At 34.3% G+C, this 25,357-nt stretch overlaps 2 protein-coding genes across 2 annotated transcripts in view; both read right to left on the bottom strand.

Moving 5' to 3' along the window:
- Positions 1 to 21,365: 21,365 nt before the first annotated feature.
- On the bottom strand, positions 21,366 to 22,233 carry LOC138340288 (uncharacterized). Its single transcript, XM_069292001.1, has 3 exons — positions 21,896 to 22,233; positions 21,780 to 21,840; positions 21,366 to 21,605 (listed from the first exon to the last, which is right to left on the bottom strand). The coding sequence occupies exons 1-3, from the start codon at positions 22,231 to 22,233 to the stop codon at positions 21,366 to 21,368; spliced, it is 639 nt and encodes a 212-aa protein (XP_069148102.1).
- Positions 22,234 to 22,371: 138 nt separating this feature from the next.
- The window catches only part of LOC138340287 (uncharacterized), a 64,869-nt gene continuing 61,883 nt past the window's right edge, over positions 22,372 to 25,357 (bottom strand). Inside the window, exons 3-4 of the mRNA XM_069292000.1 lie at positions 22,901 to 23,290; positions 22,372 to 22,690 (exon numbers count right to left, since the gene is read on the bottom strand). Coding sequence (XP_069148101.1) covers positions 22,372 to 22,690; positions 22,901 to 23,290 — 709 coding nt within the window. The remainder of the gene's footprint in view (positions 22,691 to 22,900; positions 23,291 to 25,357) is intronic.

Raw genomic sequence — 25,357 nt, 5'->3', positions numbered from 1 at the left:
AAGCAGTGTGAAATTAAAAAATTTCACAACAATAGTTCAAATCTCTTTTATAGAAAACATAATAAAGAATAAGTCTCTTGTAGTCATCTTAGACACATGAATATCTTTAGGGTCAAAGCCCATACATCATTTAAAAGGAAATACTAAAGTCTATTACAATGTTTTTTTAAAAGGAAAGCTAAAACAAAACTATGTCCTCGAATCATGTGAGGACATACCAAGATGTGCTTGAGAGAAGACTATTCCCATACTTCGCTTCTAAGATCCTCCTCACTTGCCACCTACACTTGTATAAGTAACAACTTAGGGAATTAGCACGTTTAATCTACTAAGTAGGTGAACATGCAAGAAACCCATGCCATCTTTTTTATGCTTTTTTGATCAAAACCTCATAAGAAAAGTATACGAAACACTTCCAATTCAATCTTCACATATAAGACATATTCAAGTAATCTACAATATAAAACTATCATCTTCACATATAAGACATATTCAAGTAATCCACAATATAAAACTATCATCACTTAGAAATCATATAAGCATATAAACCTCATACCAAAGGGTCTTAAGATCCCACATCTAAGTGTGGATTAATGGCCCTCATCGACAGGCGTAGTTAGGATGAAGGGACGTAGTCTTAGGGTCGTCGATTGGACTGTCTTAGGCAGTGTCAAGCCAATGTTTTGGTCCTCCTCAAGGACCCTTAAGGTTGTCCTTTGGGATTCGTGCTCAAATGTTTTAATGCTAAACACGTTATCAAGATGTTAAGAACCTCTCCTATCAATTAACTATAAACAACAGACAAACCATGCAAAGACACACTAGAACACACAAGCACGTCTAAAGGCTAACTTTCGAATGACTTGGACGTTTCACTTCCAAACTCTTCCAAATTCAGTCCTAAACCAAGTAGGAAATGAAAATAATGAAAAATCCATTTTGGCAGTTTTTGATCGACGATGGCCGACATCCGACCGTGGATCAGCCAAGGATCTGTGGGTTACCTTTGTTGTTCTGCAGTTGGCAAAATTCTCAGTCTTCACATCGACGATTTCCCCCTACGATTCATAGGTCCATTAATGCTCCATTCTGCACGTTTGTGGTTCAAGTATTGGAACTCAAATTTCTAAATCAAATGAAGGCGCTCCCATCGACAGTTTTTCACGTAATCTACTAGGCATCGGTTTTCTTCGTAGTTCCACACATACGTTAGACTTCCTTGAACCATTCACCCATGACTTTCACCTACGGCTCGTCAGATGACTGAAAGCTCCTGGTTGAGCTCGTAGGTTGCCAAGCTTTTATGGTTTCATCTACATTCAATGTCAACTGGTTCAAACTAATTTCCTGCAAAAATGAGACCAAACATCATCACATCTAATAACAAAATGGACTTAGACACACACTTCAAGTATAATCCATCATAAATACTGTAAACTCAAGGTACATCATGCCAGGATTTGATAACTAGGTAATGATGGCACTAAAATTGTCCCATCAAAATCAATATTACACGCACAATTTTATTTTAAGTGATTTTAATATGTTTTATCATTTATCACTATTTCTCAAGGAACCTTGCTTCATTACTTTCAGTATATATTATCAAAACCTACTCTTTTATCACGATTTACTAAAAAAATTACTCATTAAACATATATAAATCTAGTCGAGATCATTTATACAACAATTATTCTTAATGAAAAAAAAAACATATTACGATTGTGGAGAACATTCTTCTATTGCATGAAAAATTTAAACTATGAAAAAAACATATCATCTATTGAATACTTTTAATTTTCTTATGGAAGAGGGTTTACAAATACTTTTGGGATGAACAGACCAAAAAAGAGAACGGGTGAAAATTGTTCTAAAGTTTTGTGGTTGTATGAGGTTATATTTTATTCAGTTCAACCAATCATTGTTGTCATGTAATTCATTTATTTTTTCTAAATTATTTTCGTACGAATTGAATTGATTTGTTTGTTGATAATTTATCATCACATTGAAAATATTAATGACATATTTAATATACTGAAATTTGAACTTATTTGTAAGTCAAAACTCATAACTAAATTTCTAAACTTGTTGGATTTTTTCCTTCATGCTCCTTAACTATGTCATTTTCCTAATCATTGAACCACTCATATTTTGCTCCTTTTAAACACTGTTGGATGATTTTGATCGGCTATTGTAATTTAAATGACTTCAATTGTGTTCATATTGTAATAATTTTGATTGAAGCAATGAAAACCAATTGTGTTATAGTCTCATTTATTTTCTAATGTGTTCAAGTGACTTAGAGTAAAACACAACTATTGTTGAACATTTTCATTATCAATTGAACTACTGAGTTTTGGAACTACACATGTATCATCTATCATTACCCCTCACAAAATCTGATTCCACATCAGCCAAAAGCGTTTAAAAGAAACAAATTATGGGTGGTTCAATAATCCAATTTAAAAATATCATAGGTGAAGTACCTAAGGAAAAAACCAAACAAGTTTAGGAATCTATGTATGTATTTGGCCTATTAGAAATGTTAAAAATAAAGCTACTGCATTAGTCAAAACAAAATATTATTAAGATCGAAATATTTAGAACTAAAAGTTAATATTATTAAGCACTAACAATATATGAAGTACTAAATGATTCTTAAGTATCACCATGATAGTTTTTTTTTAGAAAATCCTTTATTTTACTTAGATTAAGTTTATATAGCGGCATTTAATTAGCATAAAATCATGCCATGTGAAATTATAAAACAAATAAAGACAAATAAAGACAAAATGAATATAAAAAGTGTTATGAATCCACTGAATGAGTTGATAGTCTATAAAGTAAGTACATGAACAACGATCCATATTCACTAGGTTTCATGAACCTTTTTAAACAATTCCGTATCTATTTAATATGATACTTAATATGATGACTTTTTGAGTGATTTCTCAACCTATAAATAGGGTTGTTCATTCACTATTGTATGATATACAGATGAGACTTACATACACTTGAATAAGAAGAAAATTCCCCTTCTTCTATCTACTTCTCTTGTCTTCTTCTCTTTATAATTATATTCTTATAGTTTGATTTTATAACACGTTATCAGCACAAGTCTCTAGCCAATTGAGAGTGAGTTTTAGTTTTTCTTTAACTCATGTTTTGGTTGATCTCGTTATGACATGAAAGGTATTATTTGCATAAAATTAGGTATGTATTTTCTAAAATATTTTTATGATTTAGAATAAAATAGTATTCAGTTACTAAAAATTATCAGGAATCGAAGACATATACTACTATTGGTTGAATATGACAGGCTATACAAAATTTCTTAAATAGAAGAAGGTATTAAATTTTAATAGCATGAGTTTGAATATTATTTTGATTGTTTTAAAAGACTCAAAGGGTAAATCATGTTGTACTTTTGTCTATTAAAGCGTTGGTTAAGGGTAAGACGATGAATTCAAGTTTCACCGCACCATAAAGGGTAATACTTCAGGTTAAAGTCCGGATGCACCATAATGAAAAATATTTGAGGATAAGACGATAGATTCAAGTTCTATCGCACCAAAAGGATAACACATCAATTTGAGTTTTGATGCACCATCAATTTGAGTTAAGATTTCCATATGATTATGTAATTTAACACATTATAACTGAAATACTCTACAACTTGATTGCTCATAGCTGACACACAAGATTAGAATGTCACATTTATATACTAATAATAATGCCTTCAAAATTTGAGGTATGTGTATACATAAGTAAGTTTAATAACCTATCACGTCTAATTCATAAACTAAAGGAACTATATAGCCAGGGTTCTTATTTTATGCATGAATCTACGGAAAATAATACAATGGAAATATAGTACGATTTCGATCATTCTAACAGATGAAACCCAATAATTCTAAAATTCAAGAAATCCTAAGTCTATATAATAATAAGTGATTCAAGAATCATATTGAAAACTGGGGACCTAATGTGTTAAAGGAACCCACTCGTGAAATCCACATACATGGTGACGAACTGGTGGAACCTTTCTGCGTTCTTAAACTAGGGTTTGGTAGCCTCTTTTATCTTTCTACTCTATATGTTTCTAGGTTTTGATTAATGATTTAACTTATGTTGCTTTAGTTATGCTTCTAGGATAAAAATGATCAAAACCATGTAGTCTAGGGTTTAAACGACCAAGTTTAGGGGTCCCATGAATAAGGAAAAAATCAAAATACCCATGAGTTAAAAGTTATCAGGGTCACAGATGACGTGATCGATGGGCTATCAATTGACTGACGGTCTTTGCAGGTCGAACTTCAGTCAGGTAAGAAAGAAGGTTCTAGGGTGGTGATCCATGAACAAGAACCAAAGGTCCGTGACCTGACCTATAGATCATGGGTCTGGCTGTGGGTCAACACCTAGCAAAATTTTTAGGCTAAGTTATTAAAGAGGTTGCTGAAACAAACCATAGACCTCTAGTGTAACATTACAGAAAAATTACATGTCTAATGAAGAGCCCAGTAAGTATGTAAGAATGCATATTGGGGATACATAGGAATTCCAATGCGCAATGTTGAGAAATATTGGGCATAATATAGAAAATTGACTAAGGAGTATTAGCCAATTTCTATAAATACCCAAATAAGAAAAAAATATTGGGCATATTAGAAAATATTCGCTTAAAGGGTGTTAGCAAATTTTTCTAAGTATTAATAATCTTGTTTAGGAAATATACCTGCAATGAAGACCCAAAGCTAAAAAAAATACATTTCATTCAACTCACAAAAAGGTATGAGGCATCCAAGTGTCAAGCCTAGATACCATGGAACATGATCAGTAAAAATGATCATGTAGATTAAGTAGTGCCTAAGGACACTTAGTGAGGATCCTTGGACAATAAGTAAGAATTCCCAAATGAACCATAAATAATAGTTAGTTAGGATAGTAGAATCAATCCATATTCAAGTACATGTGCAAGACATGTGAAGAAGCGGCCAAAAGAGGGGACCACCCTAACCGAATTCGGTAAGGGTAGTTAGGGGGAATAACATACACAAGGGACCACTCCATGTGGGGCCTAACTTAATAACCAATTCTAGACTCTAACCTACTTCCCTAAGTACTAAATAACCTAAGACCCAAAGAAATAAACTAATTAGTGCACCCAATAACCTAGGACTAAACCGGGTTGCACTAACCTAGTACTAGTTGAAGAGACAACCTAGTACCTAATCTAGAATGGTCTAAAGAGTTAGTTAAGGTCCTAAAAACCTAGGTATACTTTAGTAATTACCCTAGTCTACTTAATTAATTAATTTATGAACTTAATTAATAAATTTAAATAGGAAAAACCGAGATCACAAAGGAATTACAATATTTCGGTTCAAACAAAAAAGACAACCTAGTACCAGACCTAGGATGGTTCAAAGGATTGGTTATAATCCTAAAGACTTAAGGATACTTTAGTAATTATATTAGGTTACCTAATAAATTAAATTAGAAATTAAATTTATTATTTTAAATGGTAACAACGAAATTCTAACACTAACCTAGTATAATTAAAAAAATATCCTAGTACTTAACCTAGGATGGTCTTAAAGGGTTGATTTTGGTTCCAAAGACATAGGGGTTCTTTAGTACTTACCCTAGGTCCCTAAATTATTTAAATTAAGGTTTTAATTAATTAATATAAAGTCAAACCGTTGACCAAAACTATAGTCAACACCAATTTCTAGACTTTTGAATAAGTCAACATTATCCTATTTTTAGTCAACTTAGGAGGGGCATTTTGATAATTCATTAATTATTTTATTAAAATAACTAGTAAACCTAAGCTGTATAATTAAAGATCAGTTCCTAAACCTTAAAATCAAGATAAAAAACGTTGATAATCACGACGCTAAAGCAGTAGAAGACAGACCGCAAGAAAATGTAGAATGATAAAGTTATCTTAGGCGAATTCAAGGTTTTGTTCAAGGTTTCGTGCAAGGTGATCTTCGTAGATTAAATTCTACATAAGGTATGGGTTTCTCTCCTGGAATTCTTTCTCCAATAGAAATTTCTTTCCAACGATTCAAAGATATTGAAAACTAGGGTTGTTCGCGTGTTCTCGTTGAACTCCCTTGTCCCTAGTATCCTTTTCAACTCAATGTTGAATAGGTTAGAGATCAGGTTGTTTTTATGTGGTGCTAACTTTTCTTGACGTGTATTGTTCTTGAATGATGAATATCGGCTAACTTATGAATTTGTAGTCGTGTGAAGTCAACGTCATAAGTAAGGAATGGATGATGTGTTTGTTACGTCCGTAAATGTTAAGTGGTTGATGTGATTATACAAATGTTGATTTTCTGTTATTATTATGTTATGAAGGTGCTAAATTCTTCAAACGTTAATATTATGCTGTCCAATATGTCTTAAAAACGTTATCAATTAAGCCACAAACTATGATTGTCTTAAAAAGACATCTATGAAATCACATCTTGAATAAGCCAACAAATTGGCTAACACTACTTGATCAAAACGAATGCATGCTAATGGCTAGGAGCTTATGTAATTGATTGAAAGATTGGATAATGGTTCATACATATTCAATTTAAATATGAACATAAGTACAATTTGCTTATGCAAACAAAAATGGTTATGTAGTAATATCCCAAATGATGAGGCCAATACTAATCATATGTCAATCTTGTGTAGTAAGAGTATCAAATATATTATAAGCACTTTAAAATAATTCAATGAATCCATAACTTAGGGCATGCCATTCATTGAGACAACTCCCAACATGCTCTAAAAGAATTAACTATGAACATATGTAACCGATTGAAAGAACTCCTCATCGTCCATAAACAATGAAACGAAGCTACTACAGTAAAGTAAAGAAGTAACATGATTTATAAAATAATTAAAGGGGTCTAAATTAATTAAGTCACCAGAATGGGGTGTTAAAGGAAATGAGACATTCTTACTTACACCTAAGCTATTACGCTAAAAGAATACTCACGATGAAGGTGTTAGAACGTGTTAAAAAAGTCTCATTAACACCAAATATGTTATGTAAGGAAAATTCACATTTCATTAATGTAAGGAAAGGGATAAAAAGTCATCAATAGAGTAATTAAATCTCAATATAGAAGCAAGCTTCCATAATGTTTGAGTCAACTCCAAAAGACAAGAAGATAATGAAAGTGAGCAAAGCACTGATAGACTAGTTATGAGCATGTGCTTTCACATGTAAGTCTCATGAGACGAGGCTACCACCGAGGTGGATATGTAGTCTAATTAAGTCCCTAGTCATCGAAGTATGTCTAGCCAACATAGGAACTAGCCAGTGGTTTCCACCTAAGAGAGCTAGGTATGTTTCGGTTTCACTTTGGCCAGTGATTCCACCTCTTTTTGGTGTGGGGAAGACACTGAATTTCATGTTTCGCTTACATTATCTATGTCATATAATGCTCACGACATGTTCTAGGTTCACTATAGCCATGAGCCACTATTTTCAGTGTTGAGTGAACACTTGAGATGGATTCGCCTTAGTCGTGAATCACCCTTTTTCGGTGTGGGGTAGACAGTGGATTTCATTAGTAGCTCACATGATCTAGATTCATATTAACTGGTGAATCTCCTCTTTTTACTGTGGGGAAGACACCTGATTTCATGTTAAGCTCGCATGATCTTATTCCTAATGATGTCAATTGAAAGTGAGAACGAATGATGATGATGATGGAACGTATGTTCAAAGTGAGCAATGATGAAGAGCTTAAGAATGTCAATTGCTAATATCACACTCATCAAGTTTCAGCAAATAATGGGCAAAGCCAAATAAGATTGGTCTATAATGACTTCTTATATGATGCCAATAAAGGGAAATATAAACATAATGTAAACTAAATACCTCATACCTTCCCTAATATGAGGTAATGAAATAGATGAAAAAGCCAATAGAGAATGGCTTGTGAAATGTAAATGAATAAATAGTTCAAAGAATGACTCATTATAAGGTAGGAAAATCATTCCTTAATCCTTGGATTACTTACATCGATTCATTGTGGGTATGGGACTACAATAAATCATTGCACTTGTAAGTAAAACATAGACTAAAAGAATTATTGAACTACAAAACAAGAGGAAGAAAAAGATTGAAAATAAAACTAAGTATAAAGAGGTGAGCTCTCGGGTTAGGAAGAGCAATTTTTCAAATCTTCGCCATAGTGGTTATAAAATTAAGTTGATGATTCTAATGTATTGTAATCATATATAAAATGAGTTGTGTGATTTGAATGAATTAAAATGAATCATATTCATACCACAATTCACAACTAACGAATTAGGAAAGTCCAATGACTAGACTTTCCATAAATGGCATGTTGATACGGAAGAGCTTTCATTGATCATGCATAGTTTTATGTGTATGTGTGAATACACCCATGCTTAGTACAAGTGGTGTACTAACCCTATACAATTTACTATTTAATAGGTGCAAGTCAGAGGACAGATTGAAGACTCTTGCAGTGGTTTGGACATCAGCGTTCTCCAAACCATTTGGTAGGTCATCTTGATTTCGAGGATGCTAAAGTTTTAGTCTAGCCTTAGTTTTAGATATAACTAGTGGATTTGTCCCTAGAGTTTCTTTCGTATTTTCATTTCAAAGCTTTGTAATAACGCCATGTTTGACAAACTATTTATGATATATTCATCTTCTATTTCGAATTGATTCTTATGATAGATGGTTGTTTCATTTACGTAGAGCTTAGTATATGATGCAATTAAGTATTAACTATATGAAGTCCATGTAAATTTCATACTTATAAAAAGTTTAAATTTTTCCACAAAAATTATCCTTATAGATATGATGAATGCAAGAAGAGTCTGCGACCTCTGAGAGGTCAACGACACCGATTGCGATCCAGATTCCAGAATCCGGGTTGTGACATGTAGGACGTACTATGGGTCCTCCTAATGTTAATGGGTCCTCCTATGGTCCATGGATTTTTCTCGTGGGTGCCACCTGCAATACAAGATATTTGTTATCTTTTCTGTTTTTCACTATACAATTTTATGCCTATAGTCACCCCACTAAAGTGTAGCCTAAACTAGCAAAAAGTGTGGCCTTTAATAAAAGACTACACTTTTGGACTTTATGCAACAAATTTTAGGGGGTGTCCTAAAGAAGCGTAGCCTTTGACATTAGGCAACACTTTTTGAGTATCGCCATCTTTGGCTACCCTTATAAAGCATAGCAAGAGAGGTATAAGGCCACGCATTGTTCTGATTCATAAGCGACACCTATTTTTTATTATAATACACCTAAAAGTGTTGCATTTGCACTATAATTGGTAACACTTAAAAGTGTTGCCTTTTATAGGTCAATTACATCAACACTTATAAAGTGTAACTTTATATCTCATCTAGAGTAACACTTATTAAGTGTAATGTTTTATCTCATCCAGACCAACACATATAAAGTGTAACTTTATATCTCATCAAGAACAACATTTATAAGTGTAACTTTAAAACTACGTCGTACAACACTTTCAATTAGCATATATTAAATATATAATCAACAATTCAAATATACAAGCGACCTAAAGCACAAAATTACCTAATAATTAAATCGAAGCTATATATTTTAAATAAAATTCGAGAAATGTCTTGTACAACCAATACTCAAAAAGTGATTACTTCAACATCTCTAATATCAATAAATTCCACAAAACCAAATCCATTCAAACATATATGACAATAGTACAAAAACTAATCATCCATCACTACAATAGATTGAGTTTACTTATGGCCACAATTCGAATTCGATTGTCGGCATTTTCCTGCACATTCAAAATAAAATTACTAGTTAATGAAATAAATCATGCCTTCAATATGCTTAAATTCACAGTAAGCCAAAGGAATTCATAAAAATAAAGTTGTGGGTGCACAAAGGAGCTATGGCAGTAGAACAAGAGACTGAGGGCTGTGTTTTGACCAATTATAGTGTAATTGATGTTAGTTCCTTACTCTGATCATTTGATCTCTCCATTACTACTTACATCTAGTGCTTGCACTCTATGTTCCTCACTTTCTTTTTCCATTTCCTTTCTCTTAACTTCAGCCAACAACATAGATGTTGTGATTGACTTGTCTTTTACTTCGAGTTTAGACACAAGGTTCTGAGACTTTTACTATATTCATCACCCAATTGACATTTAACAGTCAATAAAATTTAGTAGTACTAAAAATATCACGACTCCTACAACGACGTGCATATCCTATATTACTATGAATTCCTCTACTTCCTCTCAAATTAAACATAATTAAGCCCCACCTCTCCCTTTTTCCTACACCCTAACAAGAATTAACAACTCATAGAACCATAGAGGGGATATAGTGCATTTTTTATGGATTATACTAGAGAAATCAGAAATGATTGAGGTTGGTTTCTCAAATGTGAGTTACAACATAATAAGAAATTATGGAAGTGTGAGTTGCATCTAATTCCACATGCCAGGCAATAACATTCATATTCGAATACCTCAATTTTATCCATGCAATCTGAATTGACTATCATTAATTGTTTCTTGTGCGTTTCCCGCCACTGAAACAGAACATGAAGTATAATTACCAAAAGGGTAAGTATTAATTTGGAACCATTATACAACCAATACTTTTTGACAAATCAACTTCAAACAAGTATTTAAAATTTATTGATACCAGTCCACTTTATATATTTGGTCAACTTAAGTAGTCTCTAAATGATATATTTTTTAAAGAAGTATTACATAGCATAAAGCATAGCATAGAGAATAATATGTCAAGGAAAACATGCTCTATCACACGTTCTGGACAAGAATATCGAGGTGGGTGATGATGTATATGTGCAATATGAAGAACTATTGCTTTGGAAGCAGAAATGCAAAATTAAGCTACAACTAATTGAATGAAAAATTAAGCTATAGGTAGTTAAATGCCAAATAAAGCTAGAGAAACTTAAGAGGATACAATAATTAAAGCCAAAAAATGATTGTCGAGCTAATGAATTACCTCGTAAGTGGTTGAGGTGTCTCACAAGGAAGTACATGAGAACGACCTTGTGGACCTAGAGGTGGGGAAACTCGAGAGGGCTGAGGCTTCAGGGAAAAACCAAGAGCATCAAAATTGTCATCATGTGAAATTCCAGCGTGTAATAAGGTCTTGTTGTCATCTCTAACCTTATTACTCTGAAATACTACACAAATCCACAACCCACCATCAAGTATTTCAGTCTTTGCTTCCATTACGGTCCTCAATAGAGTATTAGAATCATAAAGAGCGAATATGTTTGAATCTGAAAGTGAGAAACAATGATTCAGCAGCAGTACTGCTGTAAGAACATTATTTAGATGAACAGGATATAGCATTTAGAATTAACACTTTCACATGCCTTTAAATAGCAAATAGTTGCATTTTTCGTAATCTAAACAAAAAGTTCAGGAAATTAAAAGAAAACAAAGTACTAATTCAACTTGATAAGCAGAATGAAAACGAAGTACAAATTAAAGACTTTCAGAGGTAGAATGATGATGTCAAAAGCAGTAATTCTATAGATAGGCACTAGTGAAATATAAAGAAGTCCCCAAGAAGATGACTAAATTTATAGAGATAAGCAGCATTGGTGTCTCTAAAGATTCACAGATCCGAGCTACTAAAATCCTTGATGTTATTGCTAATACCTACAAGCACACAGGGAAATTTAACAAGTCTACACTCTTCTTCCATTATGTCTACAATGTAATGGCAAAGCGATGGAGAAAATTAAGTTATACAGTCTGCAAAGGCCAAACTTTTAGTTTACCTAACTTACCTACCGAAAAATGTAACTCCAGTTGTTATAGATTTGGAAAACAACCTAGTAATTTTAGTTTACTTATTGAGATTTGACGTTAGATGATGTTGTTGGATCAGTCGATTCAGTGGAAGCCATCAATGTTGAACCTAATAGGCAATCAGTCTAATTATGTGATGTTGTTAGACCATGTGGTCCAGTTTTGAGTGTTGATGTTTAACCTAAAAAGCATTAACTCCAATTAATATATGAAACAGTTTCTTCGCAAAGCAAAATTTAAATAAAATTGTAATAATAACAAACAAATTTTGAATACAAAGAAAAGTTCATGTATATTATTTCCTTTATCCAAGCTCGTCGGTGGGTTGTTGACGCGAGATGTATCTGCTACTTCAGGATGGAAAGCTAATTAACATTAACAATGCATATATAAGTAAAATGGCAAATACAATACATTCTAAGTAGTTTTTTTAGTATCTTAGCTTAGCTTTTTCGGTAACAGAAGACTCCTTTATCGTTAGAGCTTTTAGTGTGGCCAATTCCACACCAAAACAAGAACAGTATGCTTCTTTGGCAAGCTCAGTCAAGCGACAAAAACTGACTGATCTCGACATTTTTACTTGTAGTCGTGATGAAAGCATCTCTTTTTCCTCAAGTGACAATTGAGTATGCAGATCATGTCTTCTAAGCTAGATTTTAGCAGCTCTTTCTGTTGGGTAATAAAGCTTCCTTAATTTGTAACAATGACATAAAGATTAACAACTTAGAAGAGAATATCTTATTCTAAACTTCTCTTAATACTCTATTATAGTAGAAGTCAGCACAATATATCAATATTTTTTTATTTGCTATGTCTACTTGTTATCAGACATGTCGTGCGCCCAATAAAATGTACAGTAATTACACTTTAATGTGTATTTAGTAACTAGTTTCCGGGCACGCGCTTTGCGCGTGTAACTCATGAGTGTATTATTTCTTAAAAGATAATATTACGTAATAATAAAATATGTCTAATTGAGATTTCTTACTTTGTTTTACTACTAATTGTGACACTCCAATTTTCTGACCTCCAAGTGAATGCATCGAGATAATAATAATATGAGAAACTCAAAAAATAAACCATGTTTATAATTCAAAAAATAATTTTGCAAGCTAAAAGAAAAAATAACAACTATCTAAATTAAATTTCTCGATGGTTCCATTTTATTGGTAGATTAATGCTAAAAGAAATAGTGTATGATTAACTTTGAGTGAAGGAAAACAAAACCTTTCAACTTTTTTAATGAATGTGTTCAAAGTATTGTATTAAATTTTTATCCACAAATGCATTTAACTAATTAGTTAACTATAAATATTTAAAACTAAGATGTAAAAAGGTTTATTATTTATATTTTGAAAATCAGGATATTTATGAATAACTACTATTTTTATATAAAATTTAATTCTGTCATACATAACTTATCCACCATTAATCTAATATTATATGTTTCACCTTTTTTTTTCGACAAAAAGAAAAGAAAAGAGTAAACATCCTATTTTATCACATTCATTCTTAAAGATTAAAATTAATATATATGTAAAATTACAAGTACGAAGAAAAGAAAAAGAAAAGGTACACATGAGCAAGATAATTAGGCATTTCATTTTGTTTTTGTCTCTATAGTGAAACTGAACATTTGAGCATACAAAATACAAATATGAATTTAGAGCAACTTGCTAATAAAACAAGAATTCAACTATATGAAGAGAGATAAAAAAAAGTCTTATTATAATTCTTACTACAAATAAGTATAAAACTAACACATCAAGCTCCGATGCTTCAGTAATTGAATTCTTGTCTATTCTCGTGACTGCATAAGGGAATCTCACAAGTTTCACCTCAAATTGTAACATTATTTCACATGTTTAGAGTTCCTACACACAAGAATTGTAGGAGTGGTGAATAAAAGTTTTTCTTGAAAGAGTTAAATTTATAGAATAAAATTATGAGAACATGAAAAGTCACATGAATTATTGTTAAAATAAATATAAAAATGATAGAGATGAAATTCAATTTTAAAGATACATGAATCTACTTAAATTTCTTGATAATTACTCATTTTTATTTTTATTTACATTTGTGTTAAAAATTTGAAAGGTCCAGATTATGAAATGAGTATAAGAAGATTATATATATATATATATATATATATATATATATATATATATATATATATATATATATATATATATATATATATATATATATCTTAGAGGGACAAAATGGTAATTCAACTTTTAAGTTTTGAGTTTCCTACTTATAATAATATATGATTATCTTGGAAAACAAAAGGAGAATAAAAACTTAGTGATTCCGATTTTGTCTGTTCGTGCTCTTCCCAATTGAATCTTCAAACAACTTGTATTTACTCCCTAACAGTCTTAAAAAGGAAACAAAACCTTCAATCATAGAGCAAAATGAAAATAATTAGATCTATGTTTATCCATGGAGCAAAGTAAAAGGTCACTCTCAGTTAGTGATCTAAATTCACTAACACGTAAAATTGACCATTTAATGCTAAACAAAATACAAAAGCTTTGGTTAAAGAAGAACAATAGATACAAAATGCAATTTTATGTTCTGATCTTACAACTCTATTTAGAGTTACACCAACAACTATTTTAAGGTTTTGACACGTATTACAAATTTTTACATGAAATGTCCATTAGTCGGCAATTGTGGAAAGACAACCGAGAGGTGCTTGTCAAGACACATATATGTAGAAACTGGGGCTAAAATTACACATTGTGTTTGCAACATGTAGTTCCAAATAAAAATTCATGTGCATAAACAAATGGTTACATAAACAAAGCAGTTTTGCTCTCTCTTAACAATTGTAGAACCTGTTAATTTCGGATGTAGAGAAAATGTTTCCTATATCGGCAGAAGGTTGTCAATATCCATACGACATTGTATCTTAGTGGAGATCATAGGAGTTGTAATTTGGAAAGAACAAATTTCTAGTGTGATACTCACAATCTTTGAAAAGTGAAGTTCCTCATGTGCTCACCTCACTCAATTGGTGTGAAAATAGACAATTTTAAAGATATACAAGCTTTTAGATAAGTATTTCAATATTGGCTGGCTCCTCATGTCCATGCTACCTCAAACTAATAGACAATGATAGAATATATGCCTTCACTTAACAAGTAATGAACCAGGTCCCTTACTACACTAATGAATAAAACCAGAAAGTTAAATGCAGTAAAATCAATACGATGATTTTACGTGGAAATCTTCTTGCTTTAAAAAGTAAAACTGCGACCTGTCTCACAGGATTTTCAATCGTTTTCACTAATCTTCAAAAGTAAAAGTAAAATACGATTACATCAAATGTGAGAAAGAGTTATCAATCTCATAGTTAAGCAATATTCCCTATTGCTTAACAAGCCTAAGTAGAAAACTATCTACCCACTAAGTTATCCTACTTGGACAACCTAGACTTTTAACACTACACAACAATTCCTTTATAGATTGAGGAATATTTTACAGTTTACGAACAAGAGAATGTATTCCTAAACAACTATTACGAAAAGCTTCAGAGATTGAAGTTGTTGTTGGAATACTTCTTCCTTTTGTTTTCTAGCAGCCTTTGCAAATGTTCTAGAAGAGGTTTCTCTCAAGTTGCAAAAACTGCCCAAAAATGTTTAGGAAAGTGCCTTTTATATGGACAGGTCACTTTCCTAAACCTCTTTGCCATTGGCTAGAAAAGTCACACTTTCTGATGCCATCGGGAAGTGTGCACCTACTTTGTGTACCGTCTCCAGCTGGCAGTCGACTGGCTCGTCATCATGAGAGCCTGGTACCTCTACTAGGTCCCTGGGTTTGTTTTATCTGTAATACTCAAGTAAGAACCTGCAAAACTCAAGTAAGAAATTTGTACCTTTACAAGGTCCCTATGTTTGTCAAATCATCAAAACTACAAACAACATTTTCCCCCTTTTTGATGATGACAAACAACGATCTAAGATCTTCTCCAACTTTGTTCCCCCTTTTTATATTCCCCCTTACTGTACATTCCCCCTCACTGTATATTCCCCGTCAGTGAATTATCATTTAGCTACACACAGTTTTACTTCCCTCTTTTGGTATCATAAAAAAGATATGCACTAAACCAGTGAGGTCAACATAAACACTGAACAAGATCAAAGCTATCAAGCAATCAACCAGTAAGGAAAATGTATGCACAAAAGAAGATAATTAGAACTGCAAAGGAATAAATTAACCCTCATGCCATAATAACATTAATACATTAAAAACAGACTGAATATCCATCAACACAGTGATAAGCCACACAAAAAAATTGACACAGAGGGGGTGGTTCAACAGGCTAGGAAGAGGGGGGAGGATGAGATAGGGAGTGGATAACAAGAGTGAGTCGTGCATTGGCAGCATCATTGTCCTTGATGGCCTTTTCCTGCAGGGCAGTTATCTTCGCCTTCAACTCAGCATTCTCTTTCTCCAGAGCTTGAACCACTAAAGAACAAGGTCCCTCACTTTGTCCAGTAAGCAGTTCTGCTTTGAGTATACCAATCTCTGCCTCTCTACCACTTAAACGCAAAGTAAGCTCCTCAACCTTGTGCCTAAGCTGATCTTGATCATCAATAAGTTGGGCCATCTTGCTCTTGGGATAGCCTCTTCCTTCAATTCATTCGCACTCAACCAAGGTTCTTCTGGAGATAGTCTGCTTACTGTCCCCATTTTTCCCACACTGAGAGGAATTTGAAAATGCTTGAATACCTCCGTGAGAAAGTATCCATATCCCATTCCGTGAACACCTTTTCTCTCAATGACAGTTTTGTGGATATGCTCAAGCATTAGACTAGTGAGGTTCAGGGCCTCGAAGGTGCACAACATCTCTTTCACAAACAAATCAGTAGCAGTTTCTACAGTCCTCTTTTAAGTGCGGGGAAGGATAACTTTGTTGATGAACTCAAAGACCAACTGGTACTCACTCTTCATAATTTTCTTATAAATCCCAGCAACCTTGGTTCTGGTGTCCTAGAAATCACAGCAGCAAACTCAGGAGAGCAAGTTCTCCCCAGTACATATCGGGTCCCCTCTCTAGGCACCCTGAGGATGCTCCCATCGTCCTTGAATTGAATATTATAGCAAAATTCGCGCACTTTTTCTTCATGGAGGATGGGGGATTTCCTGTTGAACAAGTGTAACCAAGATTGTACCATATCGTGAAGAGAGTCCATGCAAGGAAGAGTTATGATCTCCATATAAAAAATTCTTCCTGCCAAGACAGCTTGGTTTCTCAAGTTGTCAACAATTTCCTGCATGTTGACACCTTCATCTTTCCTGGCTTGGGCACCAGGTCCCTGTGACCTCTTCCTTTTTCCCTCAGAACTCTTCTTTTTCTACGTTGTTTTTTCCACCCGCTTTGAAACTTTTTCCTTTTTCTTTTCTGATCTCTTTTTCTTAGTATTCTTTTCCACTTCTTCACCAGAAAACTCAACCACATTAGCCTCAGGTATTCTAAAATTTGATACCTTGAACGTTCTTGCACTTCTAACTGCAGCAGTAAAACGTGCACTAGCTTTCAAGGCATCTACCATCAACTTCTGGGCAGCGACCTAGTAGTAGGTCGTCTCCTAGGGGCCTCCTTTACTACCTTCTCCTTCCCTTTTCTAGATTTCTCCGCTTCTCTTCTCTCAACTGTCCATTTTAAGGATTCCTCCTCGCTTTCAGAGTCAAAGGAAGAGGAAGAAGAGTACCTTCCTATATCAGGGGTTTTATCAAAAATAGGTTGAGTGGTTCTTACCTCTTCCCTCTCCAATACTTCAGTTTGTTCCGCCATTGCTTCTTCCCGCATCATAGCCAAGCTTTCAATCACCAACTCTTCACTCGCTGCCAATATGTTGGACTCAGACGCTTTATGCTTGGGTAGATCCCCTTCAAATATATTGTCAGGCAACATGTCTTGAAACGGACCAAGTCCGATAGGCACTGCTGAACTGTTCAGGTCTATTGCATAGAAGGGATTATCAGGAGGGTCTTGTTGAGAACTGGAAGGGGGATTGAGTCTGGCCTATGTAGTGGTCGGAGAGTAGAAGGCAAGAGGCTCTATTTCACTAAGAGCATCTAGCATTTTTTTGGAGGAAGATGGAGGGGAAGACATGTTTTTCGTACGAGAGAAAAGAACGGTTTCTTTGAAAAGTGAGGAGAAGAAGAAAAAAACAAAATTTTGCCTTTTTAGCTTTTTGCTAAAACCCTTCGTGAACAAGAAGAAAGTTAAGAGACAGATGAAGATTTCAAAAGAAGTAAATTGGATTTTTAAAAGGCGTGAAAAGGTGTAAGGTCCGTGATTGGATGTGTCGTTTGAAAGAGAAACAATGGGACAAACGGTGAAAGTAACCGATGACTGACACGTGGCATTATCAACGGTCATAATTTTCAGTTTCAATTTAATGTATAGATGCTAACCTGGACTGGCACCAGGTACCATAACACAATTAAATTTCATTCCTCGGTTGTTCTAGTTGCTTCCCTTGCTAAGCAGGTCCTTACTAAGAGTATACCTACAAAAGGCACAAATATGATCTTTGTTCAATATTTAAATATTCACACAAAGGATACCTGCACTGCAATGTTAGCCATCAAGGAAGTTCAACTGTTGGAAGCTAAGAGCATCACTTGGAGATCAACATGCCCAACTTCAACCGATTTCTCTCAAAATGATCCTTGATGAGATCCTTGGTGAAGACATCTTCAATTTGCTCCTCCGTTTGACAATATGCAAGTAGAATATTTCCCTTCTCAACATTATCTCTCAAAAAATGATGTCTAACATCAATATGCTTTGTTCTCTTATAGTGGACAGAATTCTTTCTCATACTAACAGCACTAGTATTGTCACACATAAGAGGAATTGCCACAGAGTTCTGCTTCTTGTTACCCCAAGAGATAAGTGATTATCCAAGATAATGAGCCATTCAAGAGGTACTCTTCCTGTCAACTTGATAACCAGCAAAATCATCATCTGCAAAACCAACCAGATCAAAAGTGTCACCTGCAGGATAGAAGAGAACTAGGTCCCCTGTTTTCTTCAAGTATCTGAGAATACGTTTTGCAGACTTCAGGTGTGAATCACGAGGACATGCTTGAAACCTGGCACACATAACAACACTATACACAATATCAGGCCTTCTAGCAGTGAGATATAACAAGGATCCAATTATTCCCCTGTACATTGTCTGATTCACAAGAGGATCAGATTCTTCTACTATCATCTTGGAATTTGTTCCCATAGGAGTATCAATAGGTTTAGGATCAAACATATTGAATTTCTTCAGCAGCTCTTTAATGTACTTCTCCTGGCATATTGAAATACCATTTGATGATTGCATGATTTGCAGACCCAGGAAGAATGTCAATTCACCCATCATGCTCATTTCAAACTCCTTTCCCATTAAAGATGAGAATTCTTCACATAAATGTTCTGAAGTAGCTCCAAAAATTATGTCATCCACATAAACTTGAATGATAAAAAATTCTTGTTCTCTTTTTAATAAGAACAAAATATTGTCTATCTTGCCTTGTTTGAAACCATTTTTCAGCAGAAACTTTGACAATCTTTCATACCATGCTCTTGGAGCTTACTTCAGACCATATTGTGCCTTATTCAATCTGAACACATGATTTGGTAGCTCTACATCTTCAAAACAAGGAGGTTGCTTGACAAACACCTCCTCTTTGAGATCTCCAGTCAGAAATGCACTCTTCACATCCATTTGATACAGCTTGAACCCCATAAATGCAGCAAAAGCTATTAAAATTCTAATAGTTTCCATTCTGGCAACAGGTGCAAAAGTGTCATCATAGTCTATTCCTTCTTTTTTATTGTATCCTTGCACCACCAACCTGGATTTATTTCTAGTAATAACTCCATTTTCATCAATATTATTTCTTAAAACCCATCTAGTTCCTATTACTGTTCTGCCTTCAGGTCGAGGAACCAGGTACCATACCTTGCTTTTTTCAAACAGATGAAGTTCTTCTTGCATAGAATTAATCCAGTCTGCATCAACTAATTCTTCTTTCAAATTCTTTGGCTCAATAGATGATATGAATGCTAAGAATGCAACTAGAATTCTTGTTTTTGATCTGGTATGAATTCCAGAATTCAAAGGAGAAATGAGATTATCAAGAGGATGTGATAAACTATGCTTCCATCCTGACCTTGGAGCTGACTGATTGAGCTGATCAGCATGTTCTTCTTCTTCAAGAGTGACATCATTTTCTGGGGAGTCTTATGTACTCTGGCTTGAATTTTGAGTAGTACCAGGTACCATATCATCCTTTTCAACCTCAGCAGCCTCTTCCGGTAGACTATGATTCTGATCATCAAAGTCATTTTTCAATTGTTGATCTGCATCAGCTTCACCTCTTCAGTCTTATTTGATTTTAACATTTTCATCACATCATCATCATCATTTGATCCATCATTCTTCAAGCTTCCATCTTCATCAAATACAACATGAATGCTTTCTTCAATGCATTGAGTTTGTTTGTTGAATATTCTGTAAGCTTTGCTGGATGAAGAATATCCAACAAACACTCCTCCATCGCTTCTAGGGTCAAATATTCCCAGATCATCCTTTCCATTATTCAGCACGAAGCATCTGCATCCAAATGCTCTAAGGTATCTCAGCATCGGCTTTCTGTTGTTGAGCAGCTCATAAAGGGTTTTATTTAAAACAACTCTTATTAGACACCTGTTGGTAACATGGCATGCTGTGTTAACAGCTTCAGCCCAGAAATTTTGAGGAAGATTTGATTCAATAATCATTGTTCTAAAAATGTTCACTAAGGTTCTATTTTTTCTTTCCACTACTCCATTTTTTTGAGGAGTTCTTGGAGCAGAAAAATTATGGCTCGTACCATTCTCCATGCAGAATTTATCCAGTGTTGAGTTCTCGAACTCAGTAACATGATCAGATCGAATGCTGCAAATAACTTGATTCAATTTGGTTTGAATCATTTGAAAAATATCACCAACTCTTTAGCTGTGTCTGCTTTTGATCTCAAAAATCTTGTCCAAGTGTATCTCGAGTAATCATCAACAATCACCAAAATGTACTTCTTGCCATTTCTGCTTTGAACCTTTAAGGGTCCACACAAGTCCATATGGAGCAGCTCTAGTGTTCTTGATGATGTTACTTGCTTTTTGGGCTTCAAGGATGATCTGATTTGCTTTTCTTTAACACAAGCTTCACATATTTTATTTTCAGCAAACTTCAGCTTGGGCAGACCTCGAACCAGGTCCTTAGAAATCAATTTGTTCAATAAAGATGAGCTTACATGCCCCAACCTACGATGCCAGAGATCAGCATTCTCATTCTGAGCACTAAGACATGTTAGGTCATCTCCATGAGACGTTTCTAAGTTTGCCATATACATATTTTTACTTCTGTGTGCAGTGAGAATTACCTTGTTTGTAGTTAGACTCACCACAGTGCATTTCTCAGAAGTAAATTTGACCTCATTTCCTTTGTCACAGATTTATGACACACTAAACAAGCTGTACTTCAACCTATCCACATGATACACATTGTCAATTGAATCTTCAAGAGATTTTCCTACTTTGTCAACTCCCAAAATGTACCCCTTCTTTCCGTCACCAAAAGAGACACCTCGTCCTTGAAGTGTCTTGAGTGAGAGGAAGTTTTTTACATCACCAGTTATATGCTTAGAGCATCCACTGTCCATATACCAACATTGACTGCTGCTCCTCTCACTCACCTGCACCAAGAATCACTTGTTTAGCTTGGGAACCCATTTCAGCTTGGGTTCCCAATAGGCAGATAAAGGAGTGATTAGATTGTATTTCATCCAATATGGTAGATTTTGAAGATTTATAACAAAGGACATAGGAGCAGGGACCGATTTTTTCTTTGAAAATTTGTGAGTTTATACATGCTTTGAAGGACCAGGTCTCTCCTTTGGTACATTTTGCCTTTCAGCACAATTAGAGAGCCTTTCACAGAAGTTTCTCTAGCTAGAACACTCACCCTTCAAATGTCCATTCTTACCACAGTGAAGACTTACTGTGAGGATTATAAGGAGGAGTGATGTTCAAACTTCCTAGTCCTTTCTTATTGAAATTACTCTGATTTGTTGCATTTGACAGTAACTTTGAGAATTTTTTCCACTTAATAGATTTTTCAAGTTCTTCCTTAAGTTTGACAATATCCTGTTCTAGTTTGTTACTCTTTTCAAGCGACATACCAAGTTTCTTCTCATAGTTTTTCAATTTTTCTTGAATTTCAGCTTGCAAACCATTTGACATTCCATTCAATTTTTCAGCTTCTTCATTAATCTGGTTCAACTGGTTCTTAAGTTCAGAGTTATTTGACTCTAGAGAAACCATTCTTGACATTTTCTCTTCAAGTTTAACTTTGTTTTAAGTCAAACTGTCAAGTTCAGCATTCATGGTGTCTATTTCAGATGTTAACTCTATCACAGAATCAATTATGACTTTTGCCAAAGTTCTCAATTTTTTAAGAGACTATTTATCCAAGTCCTTTTTCATATCTAGAAGAGTTACCTGATTGTCTTCTTCTTCATCTTCTGTGTGAGCCATGAGGGCAAACATTTCATTGAATACAGTTTTCTCCTCATGTACAGCAACCATGGACACATCTTTTGGCTCATCAGGGTCTTTTGAATCACTTGAGGAATCACCCCATGCAGCAAGAGCCTTTTTGACAACCAAATCTGCAGCAGCTTTTCGATCTCTCTTGCCGAGTACCAGGTCCCTTCTATTGTCTTTATCACTTCTTGGTTTTTGATGTTCCTTGCTTTCATTCTTTAGCAAAGGACACTCTCTGATAAAGTGCCCAGATTTTCCACACTTGTATCAAGTATCATCTTGAGCAACATTTCGAGTACCATTTGTTCGTCTTTTATAAACTTTGTTTTTCCTCACAATTTTTTGAAATCTGCTGATGAGATATGCCATATCATCATCACTGGAATGTTCATCTGATTTGTACTTCAGCATCAATGTCTTGTCCTTCTTGGCTTCCTTCTTTTACAAATTGTAATTTTGATTCATCTCATGTGTCTTCAGATTACCAATCAAAGCATCCATAGTCAGCACCTTCAAATCCTTTGCTTCTGTAATGGCATCAACCTTGCTTTCCCAAGACTTTGGAAGAATCCGAAGCACTTTTCTGACTTGTTTGGTCATGCTTATAGGTTCACCCATACTTCGCAGCTCATTTGTAATGGAGGACAACTTGGTGAACATGTCATGTATTGTTTCTTCTTCCTTCATTTTGAAGTTCTCATACCGTGAGGTAAGCATGTCAATCTTAGATTCATTGACTTGTTTATTTCCTTCATGTGCAGTCTTCACACAGTCCCAAATTTCCTTAGCGGACTCACAAGCTGACACTCTATTGTACTCATCAGGTCCTATACCACTGACAAGAAGAGTTTTAGCTTTGAAACCTTTTTCAATTCGTTTTCATGTCATCTTCGTCATATTTCTGTCTAGGCTTTGGTACAAGAATAGTCTTCTCTCCATCCTTTTCTTCTATCTTTGGAACGAAGGGTCCATCTAGTACAATATCTTGTAACTCACTGTCTTCTGCCATGAGGTAATCGTGCATTTTAAATATCCACCAACTATAGAGATGTCCATTGAAACAGGGAGGTCTTGTTGACGACTGACCTTATTCGAGGTTAAGTGGAGCTGTCATTCTAGAGCAAATATCACTTCATTGGTGTTAACCAAATAGATAATGTCTGCTCTGATACCACTTGATAGAATATATGCCTTCACTTAACAAGTAATGGACCAGGTCCCTTACAATACTAATGAATAAAACCAGAAAGTTAAATGCAGTAAAATCAACACGATGATTTTACATGGAAACCTCCTTGATTAAGAGAGTAAAACCACGACCTGTCTCACAGGATTTTCAAATGTTTTCACTAATCTTCAAAAGCAAAAGTAAAACACGATTACACCAAATGTGAGAAAGAGTTACCAATCTCACTGTTAAGCAATAGTCTCTATTGCATAACAAGCCTAAGTAGAAAACTATCTACCCACAAAGTTATCCTATTCGGACAACCTAGACTTTTAACACTACACAACAATTCCTTTATAGATTGATGAATAGTTTACAGTTTACGAACAAGAGAATGTATTCCTAAACAACTATTACGAAAAGCTCCAGAGATTGATGTTGTTGTTGGAATACTTCTGCCTTTTGGTTTCTAGCAGCCTTTGCAAATGTTCTTGAAGAGGTTTCTCTCAAGTTGGAAAAAGTGCAAAAAAAATGTTTAGAAAAGTGTCTTTTATATGGACAGGTCACTTTTCTAAACCTCTTTGCCATTGGCTGGAAAAGTCACACTTTCTGACGCTATCGGGAAGTGTGCATCTACTTTCTGTACCGTCTCCAGCTGGCAGCCGACTGGCTCATCATCATGAGAGCCTGGTACCTCTACTAGGTCCCTGAGTTTGTTTTATCTGTAATACTTAAGTAAGAACCTGCAAAACTCAAGTAAGAAACTGTTACCTTTACAAGGTCCCTAAGTTTGTCAAATCATCAAAACTACAAATAACAGAAAACTTCCTCACACATTTGAAACCTCAATTTACAAGACCACTCTAGAAAACCTGGCCAACTTAAATTGACAACAAGCTTAAACTATATGTAATATCATGAAATTGAAATTGTGAAAAATATGAAGAAGTAGAAGAAGAGAAATGTACAGTGACAACAAGATCTAGCGAAAGAAGAACATGATTATAAACGAGCCCATATAAATTGACCACTGACTGTTGCAATGCTGTACCATATCTTTTGAGCAACTGTAAGTCCTGGTCCCTCTAATCCAGTCCTCACTATTATAACATACATGGAAAAGGAGAAAAAACTAAAATCGAAATTATAGCAGTTGATGCAACAAAAAATTAAACTACATTAAGTTTTCAATCTTCGCATTTCAAACACAAAGTAAGACAAATGAGATTTTCAAAGACAATTCTTCCATGACAAATTGATTCTACACCATTTCTATTTTAGACTTACAAAACTATAAGACTACTACTGAAATTGTAGCAGTTAATGCAAGAAGGAAGAAATGTGATTACATCATCTTGCCAGCCATAAACACATTTACCATATAAAAAATAAATAAAAAGTAAAACTGACAACCTCTTCATTCAAACACAAATACAAAGTAAGACCAACGAGATTTTACAAGTCAATTCCAATGGTCCCTTCATCACAAACTGATGTTTATACACATGCCAACTTTAGATTTGTTGTAGTATTTGAAACTTTACTGGCTCTAGTAGCTTAGCTAATCTATTAATAATTTAAAAGATTAAGACCAAAGAGAATAATATCACTCACAGCCAGAGATCCTATCAATAAACATAAAAGATAAAAATAAAAAGAATAAATGGATTACTAATCAATAATTTCAAGATTAGTTGCCAAGTTGATTCAGAAAAATAATGTATTGGAGTAGAC

The sequence above is a fragment of the Solanum lycopersicum genome, chromosome 12, assembly GCF_036512215.1.
Source record: "Solanum lycopersicum chromosome 12, SLM_r2.1".
NCBI classification, from domain to species: domain Eukaryota; kingdom Viridiplantae; phylum Streptophyta; class Magnoliopsida; order Solanales; family Solanaceae; genus Solanum; species Solanum lycopersicum.
The sequence above is the reverse complement of the archived record's forward strand: the minus strand, read 5'-3'. Positions and strand labels throughout refer to the sequence as shown.